At 37.1% G+C, this 25,325-nt stretch overlaps 2 protein-coding genes across 6 annotated transcripts in view; one reads left to right on the forward strand and one right to left on the reverse strand.

Annotated features, from left to right (window-relative positions):
* The window catches only part of LOC124642218, a 148,101-nt gene extending 137,715 nt beyond the window's left edge, over positions 1-10,386 (reverse strand). For all 5 annotated transcript variants that reach the window (XM_047180533.1, XM_047180532.1, XM_047180531.1 and 2 more), the window contains exon 1: positions 9,867-10,386. In XM_047180533.1, coding sequence (XP_047036489.1) covers positions 9,867-9,944 — 78 coding nt within the window. In that variant the 5' untranslated portion in view covers positions 9,945-10,386. The remainder of the gene's footprint in view (positions 1-9,866) is intronic.
* A 1,952-nt stretch (positions 10,387-12,338) lies between these two features.
* LOC124642488 (structural maintenance of chromosomes protein 5) overlaps positions 12,339-25,325 on the forward strand; it is a 37,357-nt gene continuing 24,370 nt past the window's right edge. The window contains exons 1-13 of the mRNA XM_047180949.1: positions 12,339-12,534; positions 13,319-13,460; positions 14,131-14,319; positions 17,619-17,839; positions 18,334-18,580; positions 18,801-19,008; positions 19,477-19,624; positions 20,112-20,253; positions 20,707-20,912; positions 21,512-21,675; positions 22,256-22,385; positions 24,499-24,634; positions 24,949-25,155. Coding sequence (XP_047036905.1) covers positions 12,464-12,534; positions 13,319-13,460; positions 14,131-14,319; positions 17,619-17,839; positions 18,334-18,580; positions 18,801-19,008; positions 19,477-19,624; positions 20,112-20,253; positions 20,707-20,912; positions 21,512-21,675; positions 22,256-22,385; positions 24,499-24,634; positions 24,949-25,155 — 2,211 coding nt within the window. The 5' untranslated portion in view covers positions 12,339-12,463. The remainder of the gene's footprint in view (positions 12,535-13,318; positions 13,461-14,130; positions 14,320-17,618; positions 17,840-18,333; positions 18,581-18,800; positions 19,009-19,476; positions 19,625-20,111; positions 20,254-20,706; positions 20,913-21,511; positions 21,676-22,255; positions 22,386-24,498; positions 24,635-24,948; positions 25,156-25,325) is intronic.

The following is a 25,325-nucleotide window of genomic DNA, read 5'->3' on the forward strand; positions in this document are numbered from 1 at the left end:
CTCATAAAAACAGTCACAAAGCAGGGTTCAGCGACCGAAAACAACGCATTAATGCAAATTAATTACGGCAAAAACTTTTAGGCCAAACAGTCCCCGGCACTACTGTATCTTCAAAATTGACGTAAAAGTCACGATTAGAACTGGTTATTTGTTACAAAAAGCGGATGGATAAAACTAGTTTGGTGAACCAATTAACTGAATTACGTAAGTTTTGCAACGAGCAAGTTGAGGCAAGCGAAGCGTGGTGGAAAAAGATATAAAGGCAATTAAAAGTATCTTCGTCAGATTGAAGTGCATGTGCCGTATGGCCATTGGGGGGGAACGCTGCAAACCATGAAATAACTGCTATACCTGAGATCTCTTCCTTCTTTGGTGCAATGTTTCTGCAGGCCATTATAATTAGTTTTTAATACGATAGCAAAGATATCAAAATTAAACCCATATCTCGCAGTTACCTAATAATGGAGGTGCTTGAAGCTGAAATGCATTCAGCGTCTTATATCCAGGGGGGATAAAACAATAGCTCCAATCTGAGAACCATTCCTTAGACCTCATGCTAAACAATCGCAGTCACCGCAGTCTTCAAGTACAACTCATTACCATCATAATGTGCACACACATTCCTTTCATCACCTTTTAAAGCACTAGCTAAGAATCATTAACCAGCAGTAAAATCTTCAATAGTACATACACCTACACATATTGAACCGCCTATCACAATAAACTGTCCACGGCAAACGGCTGATATTTCCGTCGTATATTATTAGATGGCACGTGCTGCAGCCGGCATTTCCGCTAACGCTTAGTATAAGAGCTTCCTCAGCAGCGAACACATTTGGGAAATATAAAAATTCTAACAAAGAAAGCTCGGTATCTCCCGAGCTTCGTAAAAGAAATGAAGGTGTTACGTCAAGACTACTGCTTGATCTCCCAGAATCCGAAATTTCCCCATTTTAAGCATTAGCACAGTCAAGTTTTGAGATTCAATTCTTGTCATTCTGAAAATTGGAAGCGTTCCATAGAAGGTCCAACAATTCATTTGTGTTGTCATGGCACAATTCGGCATCAAAACACGGATCGATAAGACCCCGGCCATTATATATTCCGATATAATTTTAAGCGTCAAACATTTCTCAAACATAAAAGATTTGAAATCTCTCAAGGGCTCAACATTATCCGCACCGGGACTGTCGCGAGTTCGTTCCCGATGTCTGGTCGTCCAATACATTGAGCGCCCTTTGCGTCTGCCCTCAGAAAAGGTCAAGGTGACTCGGGAAGAGGGCTGAACAAAGAATGTTTTTCGCTATTGAAAATGTTAATGATTAAGAAGGTAAAATAAAGCAGTATTTAATACGAATATTTCAGGGTATTTTTGTGTCTAGTCTAGAGGGTAAGTTCTATGGACTAGAAGTACTTTTCGAAGCACAAAGACATAAGAAATAGTGGGACCCACTATAGATGGAAATAATGATAACGAATACTTTGTATCCATGATTGACTAACGAGACTATGTTAAAAAGTAGATTATCTAAGACAGTTCCTTCAAAAATGATAACGCAACTCTGGTGCATCTTAAAACACCAACAGGAAGTGCATAAACCAATTAGCAAATAAATTCAGGTCCCAATTAACCTGTTTCAACAATAAACGGCTCCAATAACTAAAGTATCGTGCTAACAAGCAACTGTTAAAGTAAATAGTGCATGCGATGTATAATTTATTTCTCCGTTAATCATACGCTTTGCTATACCACATCGGGTCTGTTTCGTTGAACTTGTTAAGGGGAGGTATTATTAAATAGGTGATAGATGGTATAGACACGATGGGAGGATTGTGTGATAGAAGAGTATGGAAGAAGAAAATATGCTGCTCGACCTAATATAGATATGTCAAATTGGGAAAAGGGCAGGAGAATGACGATGATGATGGCATAGTAAGTACAGAATCAATATTTTTGACATTACTGTTCAGGAAAGAGATTAATAAAACAGATTTAGAAATGACACAATAGTACCGCCGATTTAAAGGCAATAATACCGTCAACAAGACTGGACAGGTTAACATTAAACATTTTTGCAACCACTACATCATCAGACCAATCATGATGTCACTTATGAGGTCATTTTAGTGCATAACATTTAACTTGCTTTTCCTTTAAGCTAAGCGGTGCACTTTATATAGGTACTGCCTCGTTGGTCTAGCTGTCGCTAGTGCGGCTGCTAAGCACGAGGTCTCGGGTTCGATTCCCGAGTCGGGCCGAAATCGCTTTGTGGGTTTTAGAAGACTTTCACAAAGCAGCCCGGAGCCTGGAAGCTGGTGATTGATACACCCGTGCATCGGAGAGCACGTAAATGTCGGTCCTGCGCCTGATCTCTCTCCGGTCGTGTCGGATTACCGTCCCATCGGGCTATGAGAGTTAAGGAATAGTGAGTGCACCTGTGTCTGCGCAAATGCTCGTGCACTATAATATGTCCTGCGTAGTTGGCTAATCTTCTTACATGAGAACAGCCGCCGTAGCCGATAATCGGCTAGGAGGACATCATCATCATATAGGTAGTAGCGACCCGCTCCCGCTTCGCACGGGATAACAGTATTTCCATACTATTTAATTTAATGTTATAATTTATTATTATACATATAAACCTTCCTCTTTAGACACTATCTATTTAAAAAAAAAACCGCATGAAAATCGGTTGCGTAGTTTTAAAATTTTAAGCGTACAAAGGGACGTATGGACAGAAAAAGCGACTTTGTTTTATACTATGTAGTGATACGAAACATAGATGGTGTTACATCACATCGTAATTAAATAACATCCTATCACATACTTTCTTAAGAACACCGGATGCTACACCAGTCAATTTTCTAGAAAGTTCTGTTCTACAAAATGTATGCATGTTCTCCAAAACATAAGGTTCGATCATAAACTCCTACGCATTCCGTAAATAGACTGACACGCCATTTGTGACATGGTTCAAAACAATCAATAGCCAAAGAAAGCGTAATACTCTTATCCAAACGGAATATTCACCTTTTGCGTTAGAATAAGCGTGGGATGTATGTAGTAACTTGATGTATGTGGTCACCTTGATTCTGTCTCCGTAGCAACAAATGGCCCTTTCGACGGTGTCACTAGATATGGTCATAAGAAGTATTTTTTTTATGTTATTGGGTAGCGACAAAAGCTTCTGTTGGTGACTACTTATGTAAGAATAAATATATAAAATGACGTCTTCTTGAAAAGGGCAACTCGGCAACCAGTTCGCTACTAGTCATTGTAATGTAATATCAGTACCTATCATAATTGAAGCTACAACACAGCAACGCTTCTCGCAACGCACGTTTCAACTACATAGATAAACCCTTAACAAGTCTGTCCAAAATAAGAAGCTGTAAAAGATCTGATCGCATATCACCTCAAGAGACACTCAGTTGCAGTATTCAAATTGCCTAAACTAGATGACTCAGGACTTTGGATAACAAATTGCAGAAGCGTGAGATATTTTGCGAACATTCTGTCTAGACAGGACTACTAGACTGTAAATTATAGCGCCTCATTAAATATAGCCCTTTTGGACCAGTCAGCGTTAAAATGTTGTTCGTTAGTATTTCATTAATGGACTTTCTCAGTAACATACCAGTTAAGATTTGTTATTCTTCCTTCAATATACCAACGCAAGAAAACAGGCACTTTATTGTATGCGAAAACACTAGCAATTTTTTTAGAGTAAGTACAATTTTGCTACTTATTCGCGTCCTTTCAAAATGGCCTCAAAAACTGACAAAATAACTCAAGAAATGGACAATTAGTTCTACAAACTGCTCCCTAAGAAGTCATTTTGCGAAACGTTGAGGATAAATGAATTGAACAAAACTGTATTGAGCCAATGTGTTAGATCTTAATTGTAGTTCCACACGAAACTAGCGGACTGTGAACACAATGTTAGGATTAATATTTCATTGAAGCAAAAGTTACAATAAAACTGTTGTTACGTAATTTACAAAATGGCTCTGAACCGTTCCAAGATGCTAGCGTATTCAGAGCAGAAACATGCTGCATTTTGGGATTTCGAATAGTAGTATTAGACATCCTCCCCGATTTTGCGAAATCGATAACCTCTTTAGAAAATCATCAGGTCAACCTCCTCGAATGTTAAAAATTAGTTATAAAAGCTTAACTTAGTCATCACATGTAGTGTAACAGTCGACTGGCAAACGCTGACTTTGGAAGCAAGATTAGCACGAACATTGAAGCATTTTTCAAAAAGATACTCCATACAGATTAATGCGAGTCTCAAATATGAATTAAGTAAGCGCTTCAGGCCTTACAAAACAACAAGCATAAGATTACAGCAATCATAGCAGATAGAAATTAATACAATTTAGATAAGCAAACGTTTAATTCAGTTGAAACACGTAAAGTCACAGTCTGTTTGTATTGGAAAGTACTAATGTATCCGTTTTTAGGACACAGCTAGACATCTTAGAGCATTTAACCAACTGGATTTGTCTTTGTAGATCTTGTTTCTCAATTTTGCCGTATGCATGCGTAACGATGTGATCGAAAATGCATGAGTGAGCTATCACTGTTTGTTGCGTTGCCTCGATCGCGCGCGCAGGTATATTGGGAGATATTTTTGTAGAGATTTGTGCTCATGGCAGCTCCGGTTAGTTCAGTGCTCTAAGTGAGTAAACGTTTCTTGAAACCGTGTGTAAGTGAATGAGGTTTTCTAATATATTGAATTATGATCGCACGCTGTGGTGTCCGCCTTTCACACCCTGTAGAGGGAGGTAAATTGGGTTAGATCGAGACTCCCGGTCTAAAATTAGAATATTCATAGATTTTACCTGATGTAGACAACGTAAATGACGCAGCCAAGAACGATAATATAACGACGGCTTTTGAAATAGGCATGTATGCATTTACAATGCAGCACAAGGGCCAGGCCACAACAGTGCGTTGCGGCGTCGCATCGCAAAAACAACATTGCACAGCTATGCGATTAATATGATATGCGTCGTTGATTTTTGCGATGCGACGCCGCAACGCACTGTTGTGGCCTGGCCCCAAGGTAGTCTTCATACGTTTATTTGGCCAAAACTTACTGCTCAAAGTGTAAGTGCTGCTGTTAGACCTTTCTGAATACGAAACCAAGTACACAAACTTGGATTCCTGCCTACACCACATAAGATTAGTTATACCAACATTCCCAGGTGTTGATACGGAATAGCTGACCAATGCACTAGGTTGTTTACGTGATCCACAATACTATGTGCCTCAGATTACTTTTGTTATCTAGCTTAACTAAAGCTTACCTTGCTTGAGATTGAATGGTTTCCCATGGTCTTAGAATATCATGGTGGTTGTATCATAAAAGCAAAGGTATGTATCAAAGCAATTATTGAAAAAATAAGACCTCAAAGGTTTGATTGTCACAGTACATCATACTCGATAGTGAACTATTGGGACTTCGAGCTAAGAGATTCCATCAAAAACATTTATAATCTATCCAAATACAGACTGCTGGTTCTGGAATCTTCACGATTAGGATTTTAACCATTTGCTTACCTGATAACATTCTCGGCGTTTGCAATAACATTGCATAGGACGAAGCTGATAAATTGCGCACCCTGTATGCGGTCTTACCGCATACAAAGCCAGGCAGCCAGGGTTTGCAATTTCTCATCTTCGTCCTGTGTCCTACCAAATGAACGTATTTGGAATAGATCTGGCAACTTCTGGTACCTACACTTCCCTAGAAGAAATCATCATCATCCTCCGAGCCTTTTTCCCAAACTATGTTGGGGTCGGCTTCCAGTCTAACCGGATTTAGCTGAGTACCATTGCTTTACAAGAAGCGACTGCCTATCTGACCTCCTCAACCCAGTTACCCGGGCAACCCGATACCCCTTGGTTAGACTGGTGTCAGACTTACTGGCTTCTGACTATCCGTAACGACTGCCGAGGATGTTCAATGACAGCCGGGACCTACAGTTTAACGTGCCATCTGAAACACAGTCATTGGTGTCTAAGATATACTTAGAAAGCACAAACAAACTTAGAAAAGTTGCATTGGTACTTGCCTGACCTGGAATCGAAACCGCGCCCTCATACTCGAGAGAATTTCCCTAGAAGAAATCATATTTTTATAATTCTTTCTACCACCTTCCATCTTCGTAGCTTAGGTATGAAACAAAGTATACATGTAACAACTCAATTAATGAAGGTATATTTTTATTTTATTATCATCCACGTGACGGTTTTAGTAGTCACCGGCTGTCGGCTCGCCTCTAATTAGTGACAAGTATTTAAATTCGAAAGGAAACTGATATCCGGCGGGAACTGCTTATTTAGTTTGGCTTATTAACTAAATATTAATAAATTCGTATTAAGTAATGTATTATAGTTGTATTGTATAGCTAATCAGTTGGTATTATTTTAAGCTTTAAGCTTTTGGATCGTTATGAAAAGAAATATGATAATATACGTTTTGGCCGTGAACACTGGTACTCAGCTGAATCCGGTTAGACTGGAAGCCGACTGAATAGGCTCGGAAGATGATGACTATGCTTGGCCGTGGTTGACCCATCCAAACACTGACCGCGACTTGTGTGTACCCCAACCTAATTACATCAGCCTTAATAACAGTCAAATAACAGTTGTTCTTTTATCTTTATTTCACTTTAATAGTTGTTTTGGTCATTTCTTATGTCTTACACAAAAACGCTCACTCATTTGGTCATTAAATGAAAAAAGTTCGGTCAAATAGGTACTTAATAAAACTTGACCTTTAGATAACCTTGTCCGATGATATAATTATTGCAAATAACTAAATAAGAATGTGTGATATCATCAAAACACTTACTGCATGTTTATTTCTAGGTAATTTTATACCGGTGCGGTTTATTGGAAGAATTACAATATTGATTGATTTAGTAAGGGGTATTTCACAATGAGTAGGTACAGTTTGTATTCGATTTTGGTTATTAAAAAATATTTCAGCGCGTCCAAATGTCTATGAGCTTACATAATTACCATCTGCATAGCTTTTGCGATCCAAGTTGGGGTCAGCTTCTAATCTAAACGGATACTGCTGGAGACTTGAGACTTGACACATGGATACAGTCATAAATCTGACCTCTTGGTAAGCCTGATTGACAGGGTTTCTTGCTTTTGGCGACTCGTGCTGCTATAAAGAATCCGACTTCTAACCATGACTTTAGCCCAGTGTGACGCTTCCTTACTACCAGCAGAAACTGATCTCCCAACAAATCGTGATCGAAGACTGGACACGTTTAATTCAGGAATTCTTAGCATGTAGCCTTAAGCAACTATTAAGATGCATCGCACATCAAATGCATTTGATTAGCTTAAAGACCTTGTATGTGTATTGCGACTTAGTCTTAAAATAATCTGAATACGGCTGTATGTCTGTAGGTCATATACTATGATATAAGATAACTGCTAGTTGTGGACCGTTTCAAAGAGTTACCGCGACCCTGGAAGGCAATTGAAGGAACACAGACGCTGTTTTATATTTCGTTTGCTCGTTTCTTTGTTTTCGTTGTCGATCATCTTTGTTTCCTAGGCCTTAAGGATTGCTTAAATGCCTTATAAGAGAATCCAGGACTGAAATACGAAATAGGCAATTATAATAACCGTTCCCATCAATGCTTGAAGGAAGCTTTCAGATTATTTACGAAAGGAGTGGATGTTAGTATGACGGCTGACAGAAAGGTACGGAAGCGGAAAATACATTGCGCCGACCACAAATAAATTGGGAACAGGGTAAGAAGAAGAACGTGGGCATTTGGTCGTAATGATACTTTAGTTTGGTTCGTCCGTCAATAGGTGATTTAAGGACCAAGTGTATTCTCTGAAGTAAATACGTAAGTGGCTGTGATTGACCCACAAACATCGTAGTTTATAAGACAGTAAACGATTTTTGATCGCGAAGAGTAGTCGTGAAAGGTTATATTGACAAAACACTGCGAAAATAACTACGATCTTTAGGTTACCTAGTTAAGTCTAGCTAACCTATCACGAGATGCCATGGTACTGAAGACATCATACATCTTTTAATGGGTACTAGTAGCTTACGATTTTATACTATAGGTAACCTATGCTTTTTGTATAAAACTGTGAGTACACGGGGCAAAAGGGACGTTTCTTCTGTAATATTGCCTAGTTGGTCCAGTAGTCGCATAACGCAGATTGCTGTTGTGTCGGGCCGAAGTATCGCTTTATGGGTTTTAAGAAACTCTCAAAAAGCAGCCCGAAGTTTGCAGTATAATTTCGGTCCTGCGCCTGATCTCTCTCCGGTCGTGCCGAACTGCAGTACCATCGGGCTATGAGAGTGAAGGAATAGGGAGTGCACCTGTGTCTGTGCAAATGTTCGTGCACTATAATATGTTTCAGCTGGCTGATCTCCTTTGAAAGAACTTCTACCATGGCCGACAATCGGTCTGCAAGCGGTTATAATATCCACCTAAAACGTAGACAATTGGCAAAATGAAGGTACAATAAAGAGAATTAAATCTGTTATATTCTTCAAGAATGATATAATGAAAAAAAAACTGGAAGCGGTGGGTTTCCTTATATTTTAATTAATTTCGTAATTCTACTTATATCTCAGGAAATATTAATAAATCATGAAATAATGACCAAGTTTATTTACCTTTAATTTATATTTTTACTAGCTGGCTTCGCATATAATATCCTACTATTATATGAATATTTGTGTTACTAATGAATGATTTTATAGGTATATGTATAGTAATTTAAATTATTAATGCTCACTTTATGTAAGTATTTATTATACAAATATTGAAATAAATACCCTGAAATATTATATAATATTCAAAGATGACCTGATATATACCTAGTAAGGTTTACTGTGAACTAAAATGAGAAAGGGAGACCTAAAAAATGACCTAAACGAAACCCAGATTTGTACATGTGTTTTAGTCCTACAATAATATTAGAGGCTCAAGTGATAATAAGGTTTTGAATAATAGTCCAGGTCTAGTAACATAGAAATAGTATATAAATACTCTTGCAAGCATATTTAATTCTTTTAGTTTCTTTTTTCTAGAAAAAAACATGTTTTATTGCTAATTATATGTGTAGTAATAATATCACAGACACATAGCTGCTAAAAATAGGCACTGGATATGGATTTTGTTTGAATACAATTTTATCCAAACATGAAGCCAAATTGTTTCCCAGTATAATGACAATATAATTTCAGTAGAGTACGGTACATACAGTTTCTTCTCAAACAAACAAAAACCATAGTAGGGAAAGTGTTATGCATTCTGGTAAGCGCAGAAAGCTGATGTTGGGTTCGAAAGGCAGCATGCTCTTCAACCACATGCTGAATAATGATATAGCTGGAAACTTATCCATCATCCTTGCAGAACATTTCCACCATAGAAGTATATTATTTAAATAAAATTGGTGGGATGGATTTACATTGTTGTGGTGGTCTACTAAGGTCCCACTTGTGAATGAAATGGTAACAGGGAAAGTGCAAGAATTTTGACCTGGTTAGCAAAAATATTGGCTAAAAATAAGTGCTGGCTGGCTGAAGCTGTCTCTGACACTTTTTTTTTCTAATTACGAACGGCCATCCGATACCACCCGTCACTTATATCCGCAAGTAAATAATATGGCCCAATTTTTTTGTAACAACTACCCACATATAAAATTATTTACTGCCGTGCAGAATAACTGATCAGAAGCTATCGGAGCGTCAAGCATAGCTCGTTCAACGCGAACAGTTTACCGGGACAACTTCTTAGGAAATGTGGGGCGGCCAACCGGTTCATACTTCGTACAAAGAAAATCACCCAATGTGACCTACCTTCATTTCCGACACGATCTGCTGGTACAGATTCCATAACGGTGAACAATCCTTCTCTGTAGTCCCCTCCATTGTCATAAAAACACGCACTTAACACAAAAATAACACAATTAAATAGAACACAAGATTACACCATCGATCGCTTCCATGTAAATTTGGACTAACTGTTGCATTTTCGTATTCTAATGACTTTTACACGTTGTTATATTCCCTACATCTCACTTCACGTTTCGGGACACAATAAAATCCTTAGAAAACACGATATGTAACAAATCAATATTTATAAACATGAATGCCCTCTTCGTAATTTAGACACGGGGTAAAACGTTGTTTTGTCACATAAATACACATTAATTATGATTGGTTCTTCGTTATATTTTATAAATAGGCCGTTTGAGCGCACATTCATCCACGAAAACATGTATTTTCGCTTGTTTTCATTCACAAACATCCGATAGAAATTCACAAGACGCGCATACACCTGACAAAGCGACAGACGAGCACATCGGTCGGAATCGGTTTGTTTGGCTCTTGCTTCAGCTTGCCTGAGAAGAGAACGCTACGATTCGTCAATTCTACACGGGTTGCAAGCTTAAAATATGGCCGCCGACACCGGCCGGCATTCAATTTCTTTACTAACAACATTGGTTTAGTGATGTGAAAGATGCGACATTTAAAGTTACTAAGTTACTTCGCAGAAAGTTAAAAAAAATAGTAGAATTTCCTATAAAATTATGAAATATTTTTGTATTAAACACACAGTTGATACAATAACTCTTATAGAATAGAGGGAATAGAGAATGTACCTAAAAGTCTGTGCACCATAAACGTCATGCGCAGCCAACTGATCTCCCTGGATGGTTATCCTGAAGTAGCTTAATAAATTGAAATGTGGGGTTTCAGGGCTGCGGGCTTGTTCGAAAGAGTTACCGTAGCCCTGGTACATAAAAGGCCTACGACGGAACACGATGGTTTTTAGTCAGTAAGAGCCTGACACTCCCTCGCCACAGATAACCCACAGCGGGAGGGGTCTTTTTATGATTTTTGACGTCGTTTAAAAAAAGGGCTTTTCTTTTTTTAATACATTTTATTTTTAATTCTTTTTCTAACTCATGACTAGATGCCTCACCTAACCTAGGTACGTGAATGCAAGGAACGGAAGGTCATATCTTCTCCACGGCATATTACAACGAAACGTTTTTGTTGTCAACAATAAAAAAATAGAAAGTAGGGAATGAAACTGGAATAATAAGAGAAAAGAAGTCAGTCAGATTATCATCCAAATGTCCCGAGAGATTTTAAAGACAATTCAGGTCCAGAAATCTGAATATCTTGGGTTTCTTGGCTCAACGGACTCGTTGCAATGGTTTTTTTTACTTGGCTAAGGTATAGCTTGTAAATGTAATAAGCTTGAAAATGTAAAGCATTGCTTGTAAATGTAATAGGCTTGAAAAAGGGCCATTAATCTCAAATTTACTTTTCTTTCTCGGGTCGTGTCGGATTTCTAACGGCTATATGAAAGTGAAGGTATAGTGTGTCTGCTTGATCACTATATTACACAGGACATATGCGTCCCTGGGACCCAGGCTGATCTCTTTACATGAGAACTGCCCCCGTAACTGATAATCGACTTAGACGCTATCCGGAGTGGATGCCGCCCCCAATAGAGGTAGTGGGCACATCCATCCGATATTTGAAAAGTAGGTTGAATACATAAGAGGACATTATTACTGAGGGGTAGGAATTCTTTTAATAATGGCTCTAAAAATCTTAAGTTAAATAGTTAACTTCTCTGTACTAATATTATAAAGCTGGAGAGTTTGTTTGTTTGTTTGAACGCGGTAATCTCAGGAACTACTGGTCCAATTTGAAAATTTCTTTCAGTGTTAGATAGCCCATTTATCGAGGAAGGCTATAGGCTACTTTTTATCCCGGTACGGGAAGTAGTTCCCACGGGATGCGGGTGAAACCGCTGGCAGAAGCTAGTAAATGATATATGTAAAATAAATAATTTCCTTTTAAAGAAACTTAATAACATTAATTCTAATGTTTTATTCTCTCTTCTCTCTCATAGTGTTCTTGTACTTTTTATTTAACAAATATGCCAATTTATTTATACATTATCACATTTATAAACAAGGAAATAAAATTAACAAATCCTAATGCACATAAAAAGCCCTCGCCTTTTATTACGAAGGCAGAAATAAATATGTAAATTAATTAGATTTTATTTTTAAGTAAATTGTTTTATTTCGTTCTTCAACTCAGCTTACTTTATTTTCCGTAGACATAAAATTACGCAGATTTGCGTAGACAAATAAAACTAGTTTTCTCTACGTAATCTCTCGCTCGATATATTAGCAATAAAAACACTGTAGCTCTGTAGATGGGGGAGAACATTTTTGCGGTCAATGCACTTCACTACACTAGTACTGTCAGTTTTTGACATTTGTTTGGCTGTGTGCAGTGCAGTGTGACTGTGACGTCAAAAAAATCTGTCTATGCCGCTGCGATATTTTATTATTTCCGAAATCCAAACGGTGTGTTTGCATAAATAATTAGCATACTTTACGTAGTTATGATTATAAAAGTGTGAAATGTCGAAAGTAAAGAACAAAAAGAATATAAAAGCCGGCTGTATTTACAGGATAGCGCTTGAAAACTTTGTGTAAGTATACTTTTGGCGCGCAATCCGTGTTTATAATTTTGAACAATAGAATATCTTTAGAGGCTTTATGGCCTGTATTGCAATTACTGGTTATTGCGTATGTGACCGTGATATTTATTTGATTATTAAATTGGGAATACCTACCTACTAAAACATTGGAGTGGAAAATGAGTCATGTCTCAACAAGTCCCAATTAGATACATAAATACCTAGATACCTATGTACTTGTTTTTTCTATTGGAACCTCGTTAGAGGAAGACCGAAGACTTTATGATGTTTTGTGTTGAATTTATATGTTGCTGTTTTATTTGGCAGTTTGGATTAATATAAAAACATTCAGTACAGAATTCTATACACAAATAGTGTTTATTCACAAGTATGCAGCCCATTCTATTTACCTCTTTTCTGAATACATTAATCAATTTCTATGTATAATTTTACCATCTTATTTTTTTCTTTGCAAAATAAACAATTTGATTGGTAGTCGTAGGGCAGCTTACTACAATTTCATGTTGTTAATTGACTGTACTAATGCAGTTTTGTATCAAAAGAAGTTTATACTTTAAATTTTTTATATATTTGTCTATACTGGCCCACTACTGGGCAAAGGCCTTCCCTATGGCCTTCCATGTATCTCTATTGGTTGATTTTTGTGGTCAGTCCGCAAGGCTGCTATCAAAGTGCTCACACCAGTTTCCTTGGTCTTTCCGAAGTAACTATTATGGTAATCTGTGATTACTAGTCCAGCCATTTTTCAACATATAAGTTTGTTTGTTTTTTCCAGAACATACAAGAGTGTTGAGCTATATCCTAGTACTTCACTGAACTTGATAATCGGACCCAATGGGACAGGAAAGTCAACATTTGTCTGTGCCATCATTCTGGGGTTGTGTGGCAAGACCAGTGTTATTGGAAGGGCTAAGAAAGTAAGTATACATAGATCTTCTTCTTCTTCTGAGCCTATTCTCAACTATGTTGGGGTTGGCGTCCAGTCTAATCAGATGTTTCTGAGTGCCAGAGTTTTACAAGGAGCAACCCTATCTGACCTATTTTACCTGAGCAACCCAATACCCCTTGGTTAGACTGGTGTCAGACTTACTGACTTCTGACTAGATAGACACATAGATCTTATTTCATTATTTAAACAAGATGCATTACATCCAGTTTAAATTTAAATCCTCCCTGAGACTAACTAAGTACTAACTGCACTTGTTTAAAAAGAATCCTAAGTGTTGTTCTGATATTTTATCTATTTAAATACAAATCATCATTGAAATCCATCAGTACTTTTCGGGTAAACGTAGAAAACATCCATGTTGGATTGTAGACATCTAGACACATGATTTTTAGCAAGTAGGGTGTTTATTGCAGTAAAAAAAAATATATATGTAGGTAGTAAATTCAATAATGATGTTGTTTATTGACTATTTATTTTTTATATCTTTAGTATTCATCAATTATATGTACACCCTAAACTACCCATTTTCAAGGTATTCTCTAGATAAACTCCATCCAAAGGTTGTCTGGAAGAAATTGCTGATTGCTGATTGCTGGTTGCTGATTATCGATTCTTATCGATAATCTATATCATTCTAGATATCCGAATATGTGCGGAGTGGATGCGAAGATGCTACAATCGAGATTGAGCTCTACCAAGGACCGGGCCAGCCAAATGTTGTCATAACAAGGAGTTTTGATTTGACCGATACATCCAAATGGTCAATTGACCATAAGACGGTTCGGGAAAAACAGGTGCAAGAACTTATAGCATCTCTGAATATACAGGTCAGTCATAATTTTGTTACTATACTTTGATCTCCAAGTTGGAGAGGCCTATGTCCAGCAGTGGACTGATATAGGCTGATGATGATGATGATGATGATGACTTTGATCTACAAACTACAAGGAGATGTCAGCAACCCCAGCGGGGCCCAATAGGGCAAGGCCCGCCAGGGCTACGGGATTGTTCGAAAGAGTTACTGTAGCCTTGGTACCTAAAAGTCCTACAATGGAACATGATAGATTTTTAGTCAGTAAAAGTCTGATGGTCATTTGATGATTTTTGCCATCACAAAAAAAAGTCATTAATTTTGTTTATTTGAGGATATACACAGCTTTTAATGTGTTCCATGGGAACTAATTTGCACTCCTGGATAAATCAATTCAACCTTTCTTGATAAATGTCCTTCCTAACACTGAACTAACACAAGAATTTTTCAACTTGACTGGTAGTTCTTCAGATATGATATTCCTAATCAAAGAGACAACACTGAACACAGTTTAGTGCGGTTTTTACCAATAAGAAGAAGAAAATATAAATTAAAAATACATATATTAAGTTTAATTATAAATAAGAAATATATTAAGTTTCCTCTTCAAAACTAAGGCTGGTTTTGTTTAACCTCTGTAAATAAATGTAGGCTATGGACAATACCATGCAATGGAATGAATGCTACTATAGTTCGGCCATTCAGAGAATGCGTTCCTGACACGTCGCGATTGAACTGACGACGTAACTACATTCATTGATTATTGATATAATAATGTTGTTTTAATGCTCCTCAATTGTTAAAACGGTAAACAACCAGCAAAAATATTTTTATCGTAACTGCAACGCCATTGCAAAGTTACGTCGTCAGTTCAATCGCGACGTGTCAGGAACGCATTCTCTGAATGGCCGAACTATACTGGCTGGTACACAATATAAAAAATCAATATGTAGTATAATAGTAGTGCTAATCTGTGTTAACATAACCTTTTTATCAACTACATTCTGGACTTCCCTTTTTGTAGCAGTTGTTAAATTAAGTCATAATTAGAATTATTCTAATGTGCTTATCATCTGATAATGTCATTCATTTTGCTCTAACCTAACCTAACCTAATCTAACAATAATGCCTAATGTAAAGTATTATTATTTTAGTAAGTTATCCTCCTACTTTTTAAGACAGAATCGGAATCAAATATTTTATCATCTATCTTGCAGTTTTAAGCATATCTTTTTTTAAAAACTATATATACTATACTAATATTATAAAGAGGAAAACTTTGTTTATTTGTAATGGATAAGGTCAAAAACTACAGGATCGATAAAAAAAAATATATGAAAAATATCTGTGAGTAATATAGGCTATATTTTATCCCCACACGGGCAGTAGTTGCCACGGGATGCGGCTGTTTGATTTCCCATTAAGCTTTTTTAAACATATTTGAGAAATTCTTTGTGTTATATTTACCAATGATTACACAAGTCAACAAAAAAAATATTTTTCTTTGAGTCTGTTATTTAGTGATTATTTTCTGATTGTATACATCGAAAAAAAAGCAGTAACTCTATTTATAATAAATAAAGTTTGCTTTTGTACCTTTAAACAATGTAAAACGAATATTATAGTGTTTTAGCAGTTTTTTTCAGGAGCCATTGCATATAAGATACAGGAGAGGGGTAGGGGGGGCTGTGGGTGTGAAACGGGAGTGACAAACTGTCCCCGGCAGCGTGCGCGTGCGCTTTGCAAAGGAATAACGTATTTTATGTCGTGAGGCCTAAAATGTCTTTCAAAAATTGCAAAAATCCCGTGGACCCTTTTTGTTATATTTGTGGCGAATTCATTAAAGTGAGAGCCAAAAAAAATTGTTTGTCGTCAAATACGAGCCTTTGTGAAGCCTATGAAGCTTATTTTAATTTACCTCGGGCTTATTACTGATATGCTTCACAACTTCAAAGTTATGGGTTGCAGAACGTCTTTGAAAGTCCACATGCTACATGCTCATTTGGATAACTTTAAGGACAACTTAGGTGCATATGCAGAAGAGCAAGGGAAACGTTTTCACCAAGCTGTAGTGAACTTTGAAAAACGTTATCAAGGACAATATAATGAAAACATGATGGGTAACTACATTTGGTAGCTCATACGAAAAAGTTCCAACTTACACAGAAGAAAAACCAAGTCTGTTCAGTTTTAAAGTCTTTTTTGTATTCTTTTTTGTATTTGTGGGTTTCTATATGCCGTCTTGTATAATTAAAGTCAATAAAAATATATGAAATTAAAACTGTTTTCCTTCTACATATAATTGAAATTAAAAAATAGAGCTTTTTCATAAAAAAATAAATTTCGTTTTAGTAACTACAAAAGCAAACTTTACTAGATAATAATATTTTTTCTTTAATTAGTTAAGTACAAATAATCAAAATCAGAGGTAGAGAACGCAGACTCAAAATTCGTGTTGACCTGTGTTATGTATGTATTAGGGTATTTTTATTCAGGTTAAAAATACCCCACAACCTGCAAAGTAGGTCCCATATCTATAATATAAAAATGAATCGCAAAATGTGTTGGTAAGCACATAACTCAACAACGCCTGAACCAATTTGGCTAATTCTTTTTTTGTTGTGTTTGTTATTGTCAGGAGAAGGTTCTTATGAAAAAAAATAGGGTAAAGTAGAGAAGTCAGTTGACGGGAGCGAAGCCGCGGGCAAAAGCTAGTTGGTAATATAAAATAACAACTAAATTAAATTATAACATGAAAATGTAACAAATAGACAATTATTTAGTATTCATAGAATATTACCAGTAGGTATTTGAAGTGGATGATCTCATATGTCTTATCTATTCAATGGCCACTCCATGTGTAGACTGAACTACTGAAGGCCTGATATACATTGTCTGTGCTATTGTTATAGTTTAAGTAGTTTATAAAACCTAGATATTATTTTACTGCATCCATGAAACTGGCTTATAACAAAACATAAAAGGAAGCTTTATTTATTAATTCAACAACTTATGTATACAGTCACACACACGAAGAAAAATAGATTTTATGTATCAATCATACAGATTGTAATACCATACTATTATTGAGAAGAGTAAACCATGGAGTTTCTTGTCCGTTCTTCTCCATAGGATGCTACTTCTGGAATGGGCAACTAGAATCAAACTTTTTGACGTTCATAAGTGTTTGTAAAGGCCTAAATTAAATAAATGATTTGACTGTGACTTTAAGTAACAATCAAACGCAAAGTTTCGCCCTTTTAATAACAGTGTGATGAATCTATCAACCATAACATTTAATTCTCACTTTCACAGGTAGACAATCTCTGCCAGCTTCTACCACAAGACAGGGTCCAAGATTTTTCCAAAATGGATCCCCAACAGTTATTACGCAGTACCCTCTCTGCCGTCGGTGGTCAAGAGAGTGTGAACCAATTAGATGAGCTTATAGAGTGTCGGACACAGCAACGGGGTTTATCTACCAAGTTGCAGAATAATGCTCAAGTTATGCAAGAGCAGATACGGCTGAATGAAAGGTAATTTAACTATCTATTTGTACTGTTTAAATATCTAAATTTTACCAAAGAAACTAGTTTTTACTGGTTGTTTTGCTTCATCTTTGGAATTACTGTACAAGGTTTAATAAAATTGTATAGGCATTAGAAGCACTCAAGGTTGGAAAGGAAATACTTACTAGCTATGCTTTTCACACAATACACAACAACAGTAAAATAATTCTTTGTAAAACAGTGGCCACAGCGTTTCTTGCCCGGTATTCTTCACAGGACTCTTACCTACCTTTTGTGCAAATAAGAACACAATATCTTCTTCTTAGCACTACAGACTGCTAGACATTAGATTTTATCATAGCTTGCTTAGTCAGAGACAGTATTTTATGCATATAACTTCTAAAGTCATGAAAAAGTGACAGCAGTTTCCTTCTCGGATCACACGAACAAACAAACCGAAACATTATTAGCCTAGCCTTTTTCCAAAAGATAGAAAATGAATTATACTAAAAACTTTCCAGGCTCAAAGTAGTAATAGACGCCATGCAACAACGCAAAGAGATAGAGAAACGAATAGAAATATGTGAGAAGAAGAAACTCTGGTTAGAATATAATGAGTTGAGGAAGAAGGCTGTGGAGTTCTCCAAGGATAAGAAAGAAGCGGAGAAGATTGTGAATAGCCATAAGAAGAAAGTTGAACCGCTTGAGAAAGTTATAGATAAAGCTAAAAGTGAGATTAGCCAGATGGAACAAAAGAAGTTGGCTGCTGTAAGTATCTAATTATTTACATCTCAGCGTAACAAAAAAAAAGGTCTAAAGGTAAGATAAAGATTTAAAGTGATTTATTCAAAGTAGGCTGAAAATCAGCACTTTTTGAAGGTCAAATTTACAAAAGACAGACCCTAAAACGCCCGCCCTTCACCACATTTACCAATTTAACAACTACAAATATACACCATATTTCCTAACCACCATTATTTTATAACAGAACAGAAAAATCTACGCAATAAAGGACCAAGTAAAAGAGATGATAAATTCCGTCAGAACTCAAGAGTTCAAGCTGAAAGAATTCGAAGCTTCTTACCAAGAGAAGTTAGAACGTTATCGCAATAGAGAGAGAGAGTTGCGCGAAGCCAAAGCTAAGTTGGGGAAACTTACAATGGATAAAAATGTGGTTGAGAAGACGGTTGGGGACGGTGAGTTTTCTTTGTCAATTAACAGCCTTACTTATAAACGTGAATTAAATAATAAGTAATACTTAAGGGCTGTTTAAGAAAATTCAAAATTACTTAGAAACGTTGCTTAACGGTAAGCGTCTACAGGCCCGCATCGCACGTATCGGACGTATCGCATTATAGCATAGCTATGTATCTGAGTCGTCCATACGATGTGGATCAGTGGACGCCGTTGTGTGAATTCTTATACAAGGCAAGGTAAAATCCGTTACGTGCGATGCGTCCGATACTTGCGATGCGTCCGATACTTGCGATGCGGGCCTGTGGACGCTTACCTTAAGCATGTCTTAACTAACATTTAATCACCACTTAAGGCTTAAGTAGTAATTAGTTAAAATGATGCTCAGAGATTTGCATAAGTAAGGTTGTAAAAGGTTATTTACCAAAGAGTGAAAAAATTTCGATTAATTTGTGTAATATTTATTACAGCAACAAAAGTGAAGATGGAGTTAGCGGAACTTCACAAGTCTATAACAAAAACGAACGCGGCCATTGACATCTTGAAGAAGCAGAGGTCAGAAGTGCAATTTGACCTGGAGAATAACATCATGCCGCAGATCAGACTTTATCAGAACAAGTTAGTTTACAATTTCTCATTTATTTACACATAACTAGCTTCCGCCCGCGGGTTCGCCCGCGTGGTGTAAAAATGGTGAGGAAAAAAAGCCTGTGTTAATCCAGGTTATCACATATATACATAAAAAATTTCAATCAAACCGGTCCAGCCGTTTTTGCGTGAAAGAATAACAAACATATCGGGTGTGTCGTACGTTAATATGTCGATTAGCACAAAGAAAAAAATAAAATACGTAAAAATAAAAAAATGAACTTTTCAAAGTGATTTTTAACACGCTTATACATATTAGCTTCACTAGTAACTATGTATTCTCGTTAATGTAAGAAAATCTTGGCATCTTAATTTGACCCACTTCCCGGTCTTCGATTACGATGAAATTTTGCACACGCTCTGAGTTCTGATGACAATACATGACTAACTAAGAATCGTTACAAGAAGCGTGTTTTTCTAATTTTATAAACTATTGTATTTTTTTTTTAATCCACAGGAAACGTAAACTAGAAGATGTGGATGTGAAACGTTTGAACGTTCTACGCGATTACAGCGAAGATGCCTACACAGCTGTGTTGTGGCTGCGAGAACACAGACAGTTGTTCCAACAGCCAGTACACGAGCCTATGTTGCTAGAGGTACCTATGTCTTTATTTATAAAAAAAGAAAAAATATAACAACCAACCTCGCGAGTATGAGGGCGCGGTTTCGATTCCAGGTCAGGCAAGTACCAATGCAATTTTCTAAGTTTGTGTGTACTTTCTAAGTATATCTTAGCCACCAATGACTGTGTTTCGGATGGCACGTTAAACTGTAGGTCCCGGCTGTTATTGAACATCCTTGACAGTCTTTACTGGTAGTCAGAAGCCAGTAAGTCTGACACCAGTCTAACCAAGGGGTATTGGGTTGCCCGGGTAACTGGGTTGAGGAGGTCAGGCAGGGCAGCCGCGTCTTGTAAAGCACTGGTACTCAGCTACATCCGGTTAGACTGGAAGCTGACCTCAACATAATTGGGAAAAAGGCTCGGAGGATGATAATAAAACAGAAATAATTCGGCAATTTTCTAAAACAAAACTTATTTTTGTTCACAGATAAGTTTCACGGATCCGAAATTCGCTCGCTACTTAGAATCCACAGTATCTGGTCGTGATCTAGTGGCGTTCACTTTCGAATCCAGCCGGGATATGAACCTGTTTCTTCAGAAAGTTCGAGTGGAATTGGGCTTGAAGAGAGTTAATGCTATATGCAGTCAAGGCGGGCCTGTTGATAGACCGCCCAGTAATATACAGCAGATTAGGTAAGTTTTGCGATTGTTTGTTTGTTGCCAATTAAATATCCACATATACTCACATTTATTCAATCACTGAAAAGTTACTGAAAATGGAACCTATGTTTATATTTCGATGATGCAATAAAGGGGGGGGAGGGGGTTGACACAAAAACGGGGGATTTTTCCAGCTTGTGTGACATGACAATATAGGCTAGAAAAAAAATTATATTTGTTTATTGTTACTGTGATGAATGGATAAAGTTTGATATTTTATTTAGCCATGTGAATATCTAGCCTGTATTATTCTTTCGGGGCCGACGGTTTTTTTTTCACATAATGGCGTCCGTCCAAGGCCGATTTCGGCCACGGCGGTTGTTCCCATATCAGGAGATCAGCCAGCTGCGCAGGACATATTATAGTGCACGAGCATTTGCGCAGACACAGGTGCACTCACTAATTCTTCACTCTCATAACCCGATGGGACGGCAATCCGACGCCACCGGAGACAGATCAGGCGCAGGACCGACATTTACGTGCTCTCTGATGCACGGGTGAATCAATCACCAACGTCCAGACTACGGGCTGCTTTGTGAGAGTTTAAGAAAACAATTTTAATATTATTCCAGCTACCTAGGTTTCTACACGTACTTAGTGGACACGATAACGGCTCCGAACGCGATACTTCGATACCTCTGCAAGCAGTACTCCGTTCATCGCATCCCTCTCGGCAATGATCATACTTACCGCAACAGTGAATCAGTGCCCGCCAATATCAACTTCTTCTTTACTGGTCAGTTATAAAATACAAGCTATTTGCTACTGTAAATTAAAAAAATAAAGATCACGCTAAAGAAAGCGTGGAGCGTTTTGTCCAAATTAAGAGAATATTACATAAACTCTCCACGCTTTCTTTAGCATGATTTTTTTAGTTTTTTAAACCATATTTTTATTTTATACTTTTTAGACGGTGTATTTATATATGGTGGATTTAGTTCACGTTACAATTTTTCGTATTCTTGACAGGAAATCCTTTCATTTGATACCCATATAGTGGGGTTGGATTTCAAACAGCCAATCCACCATCTTGGAGCTGCCGCCATATTGGATTTGTAATGACGTTTCTTAGCTAGTCATGTATTGTCATCAGAATTCAGAGCGTATGCAAAATTTCATCCTAATCGAAGAACGGGAAGTGTAATTTAGTGTGAATATAAAAAAAAAACTTTACACCGATACTTATTAATTTACTGATTAAAATAATTGTTTAATTAAGTCATTATCATTATTGTATTAACATTGGTGTTTAGCCACATTTTATTTTCAAATTGAATGTCTTTACAGTTTTAATAAATATGAATGCTTTGTTACAGAAAACCATAGATTCTCCGTTCGCGTATCATCATATAGCGGGGAGAAATCTGTGTCGACCACCGAGGTACGAGAAGCGAAACTCATGGCGAACACTGTTGACCTTGAGGAGATCACCAACTCCAATAACCAGTAAGTTTTACTCACGTATTTATAAACAACTAGCTTCCGCTCGCGGCGCCACGCGCGTGGTGAGTTGATAAAAGGTAGCCTGAGTATTATAATCTAGCTAGAGTATCACTTATCTACATACCAAATTTCAACCAAATCGTTCCGGTCGTTTTTGCGTGAAAGAATAACAAACATACATCCCAGGGGCGTAGCTACCGCCGTATCTGCCGTATCAATTATACGGGGCCCCCGGGCCACGGGGGCCCCAAAAGTGTGTAAAGACAAAAAATAAAAACTTCCTAATTTATTTTATTTTACAAATATCAAAATTCTGAATAGCAATTCTTTTTTTTTCCCACCTTAAGCGTGCGTTTAAAAGTTAACAACACTCTACATCGTTATGGTGGGCTGCGGGACTTCCCCGTTTTACTTACTTCATCTTCAACTCAGCGGGGAATCCTTCATCGATATCGCGATTTACGTGTACGTTGTTGTACTTTACACTGGATATTAAACCACGGAGTTAGTAGCAGCATAAGGGGGGGGAGAGGGCGGTCCGCCACTGGTACCACGTCTCGGGGGTGCCATCTCGGTCGACACATATCTGCACGACCAGGATGGCACGGGCAGAAGGGACAAGTCACTGAGGGTGCCATTCTAATCTGCAAAGCCTAGGTTCACTACCAGTCACTGCATGCTATTCAAAGAAGACGGATCGCAATCCATACAAAATTGCCCCACGTCCTATAACAATGTGACGAATCTCAAAAAAAAGATAAAAATGTTAAAAATAATATGGCATACTCTCTAATTTCTTTTTTTCACACCTTCATATGAAAAAAATGCTTTAAAGATTGTGTAGGCGCTGTTACGAAAACATCGTTCATGGGACTATTTATGGAATATTTTATTAAATTATTTTTTTCTCAAAACTTAAAAATTTCACACTGATTTTTAGGGTATAGTTAGAGAGCTGATATTTTCACAGATGATGTATTTCTGTTGCCGCTATAACAACAAATACTGAAAACTAGAATTAAATAAATATTTTGGGAGGCTCCCATACAACAAGCATGATTTTTTTGTCCGTTTTATAAATAATGGTACCTACGGAACCCTTCATGCGCGAGTCCGACTCGCACTTGGCCGGTTTTTATAAAACATGTTTGGGTTTTTTATATCCCAAATTTCAAAAATAGCTCTTTATAAGTTTGCAATGACCCGTTTCCGGTTTCTTTACGTTAAATTAAACCTAGCAAAAACCACCACGAATGATTTCTACACGATTTTTAAGTACTTTTATTTACAATTTTAATCCATGATTATTGGGTGCTCAATAGTTAGTCCGCCGCGGGTGCCACCCGATGCTACGCCGCCACCGCACGGAGTGCAGTGCACTGTTTATTTACGCGCTTTATATAAATGTGCATTAAATGAGTGAAAGGAAAATAGATTATCCCAGCGGCGCTGAGAAAAGAAAAAGTTAACAGAAAAGGGAAGAGGTTATAAAAAAAGTGCCATATAAGGGCCTCCAAACAATTTTTTATACGGGGCCCCGACAAGGCAAGCTACGCCACTGATACATCCATACATTCTCACAAAAATGTTCACGTTTTAATAGGAATATTAGTAGGATAATTACTTGTTGCTAAGTAATTTCTAAACTAAGCCATTACTCAAGGTTAGAATTCTTATATAAAAAATCTTAATATATAATCTGAAATGGAATTCATTGGCAATATTTTTACCACGTGTTCTACTCATGATTGATTTTATCATTTAGGATACGTGACCCGTGACCGTGACCGTGGATGCTGTAAAGAGTCCGATACGTCGGGATTAAATAATCCGTACTTATATTATAAATGCGAAAGTAACTCTGTCTGTCTGTCCGTCTCGCTTTCACGTCTAAACCACTGAACTGATTTTAATAAAATTTGGTACAGAGATAGAGTTTTTATCCCGGACTTTTGAAGAGTTCTCTTGGAAACGCGATATAACCGAACTTGACGCGGGCGAAGCCGCGGGCGGAAGCTAGTATTAATATAACCGCGATAAATCCGTAAAAGAAGTTTTATTTAAATGTCTAATATTCGCGTAACTGTCAGAAATCTCTTCGTCGTTTTTCTCACAGATTAGCAATATTCGAGCAACAAGCGCAAGGACACAAATCCAAAATGGCGGAGATTGACAAGAAACTGCACATTTTGGAGGGAAACTTGAACGAGTTGAATTTGAGGAGGAAAGCTGTTAACGAAGGTGAAGAGAAAGTAAGTTATTCAATATTATAAAGTTGAAGTTTGTATGGTTGTGTAAACACACTGATCTCAAAAAAGAGTGGTCTTTGGAGAAATGTTTCAGTGGTCTTATTCTTATATAGTTTTCTTATTATTTATTATTGTCATTTATACAATATATTTTGTTTCAAAAAAATCTTTCATCATTAGAAAGCTACATTATCTTCGAGTAACACAGGCTATATTTTATCCCGGTACGGGCAGTAGTTCGCACGGGACGCGGGTGAAACCGCGTTATAACGGCTAGTGTCTAAATAAATAACTAAAAAATACATTCTTCCTCACAGGTACGTACAATCCTAGCCCAAATTCGCATACAAACCAAGAAGGTACAAGACATTGAAACGGAACCTACTTTCGATATGCAACAAGAAAGAGATCGCACTAGAAAGAAACAAAAAGACTGTGTACTCAAACAGTGTAAAGTACATGACGACTTGAATAGCTCTATGAAAACATTGGCTACGGAAATCAGAAATGGGGAAATTTGGAAGGTAAGTTATTTTTTTACTTGACCTTATCAAAGTCAAAGTCATTTTTTATTTTATTTTAAACTAGCTTTTACCCGCGACTTCGTTCGCGTGGAATAATGACTTCCGGCAGATTTTTGGTTTGACCAATAGATGGCTCTATATGTCCGGAATAAATTTTATTTTTATATTTT

This window comes from Helicoverpa zea, chromosome 24, assembly GCF_022581195.2.
Source record: "Helicoverpa zea isolate HzStark_Cry1AcR chromosome 24, ilHelZeax1.1, whole genome shotgun sequence".
NCBI lineage: Eukaryota > Metazoa > Arthropoda > Insecta > Lepidoptera > Noctuidae > Helicoverpa > Helicoverpa zea.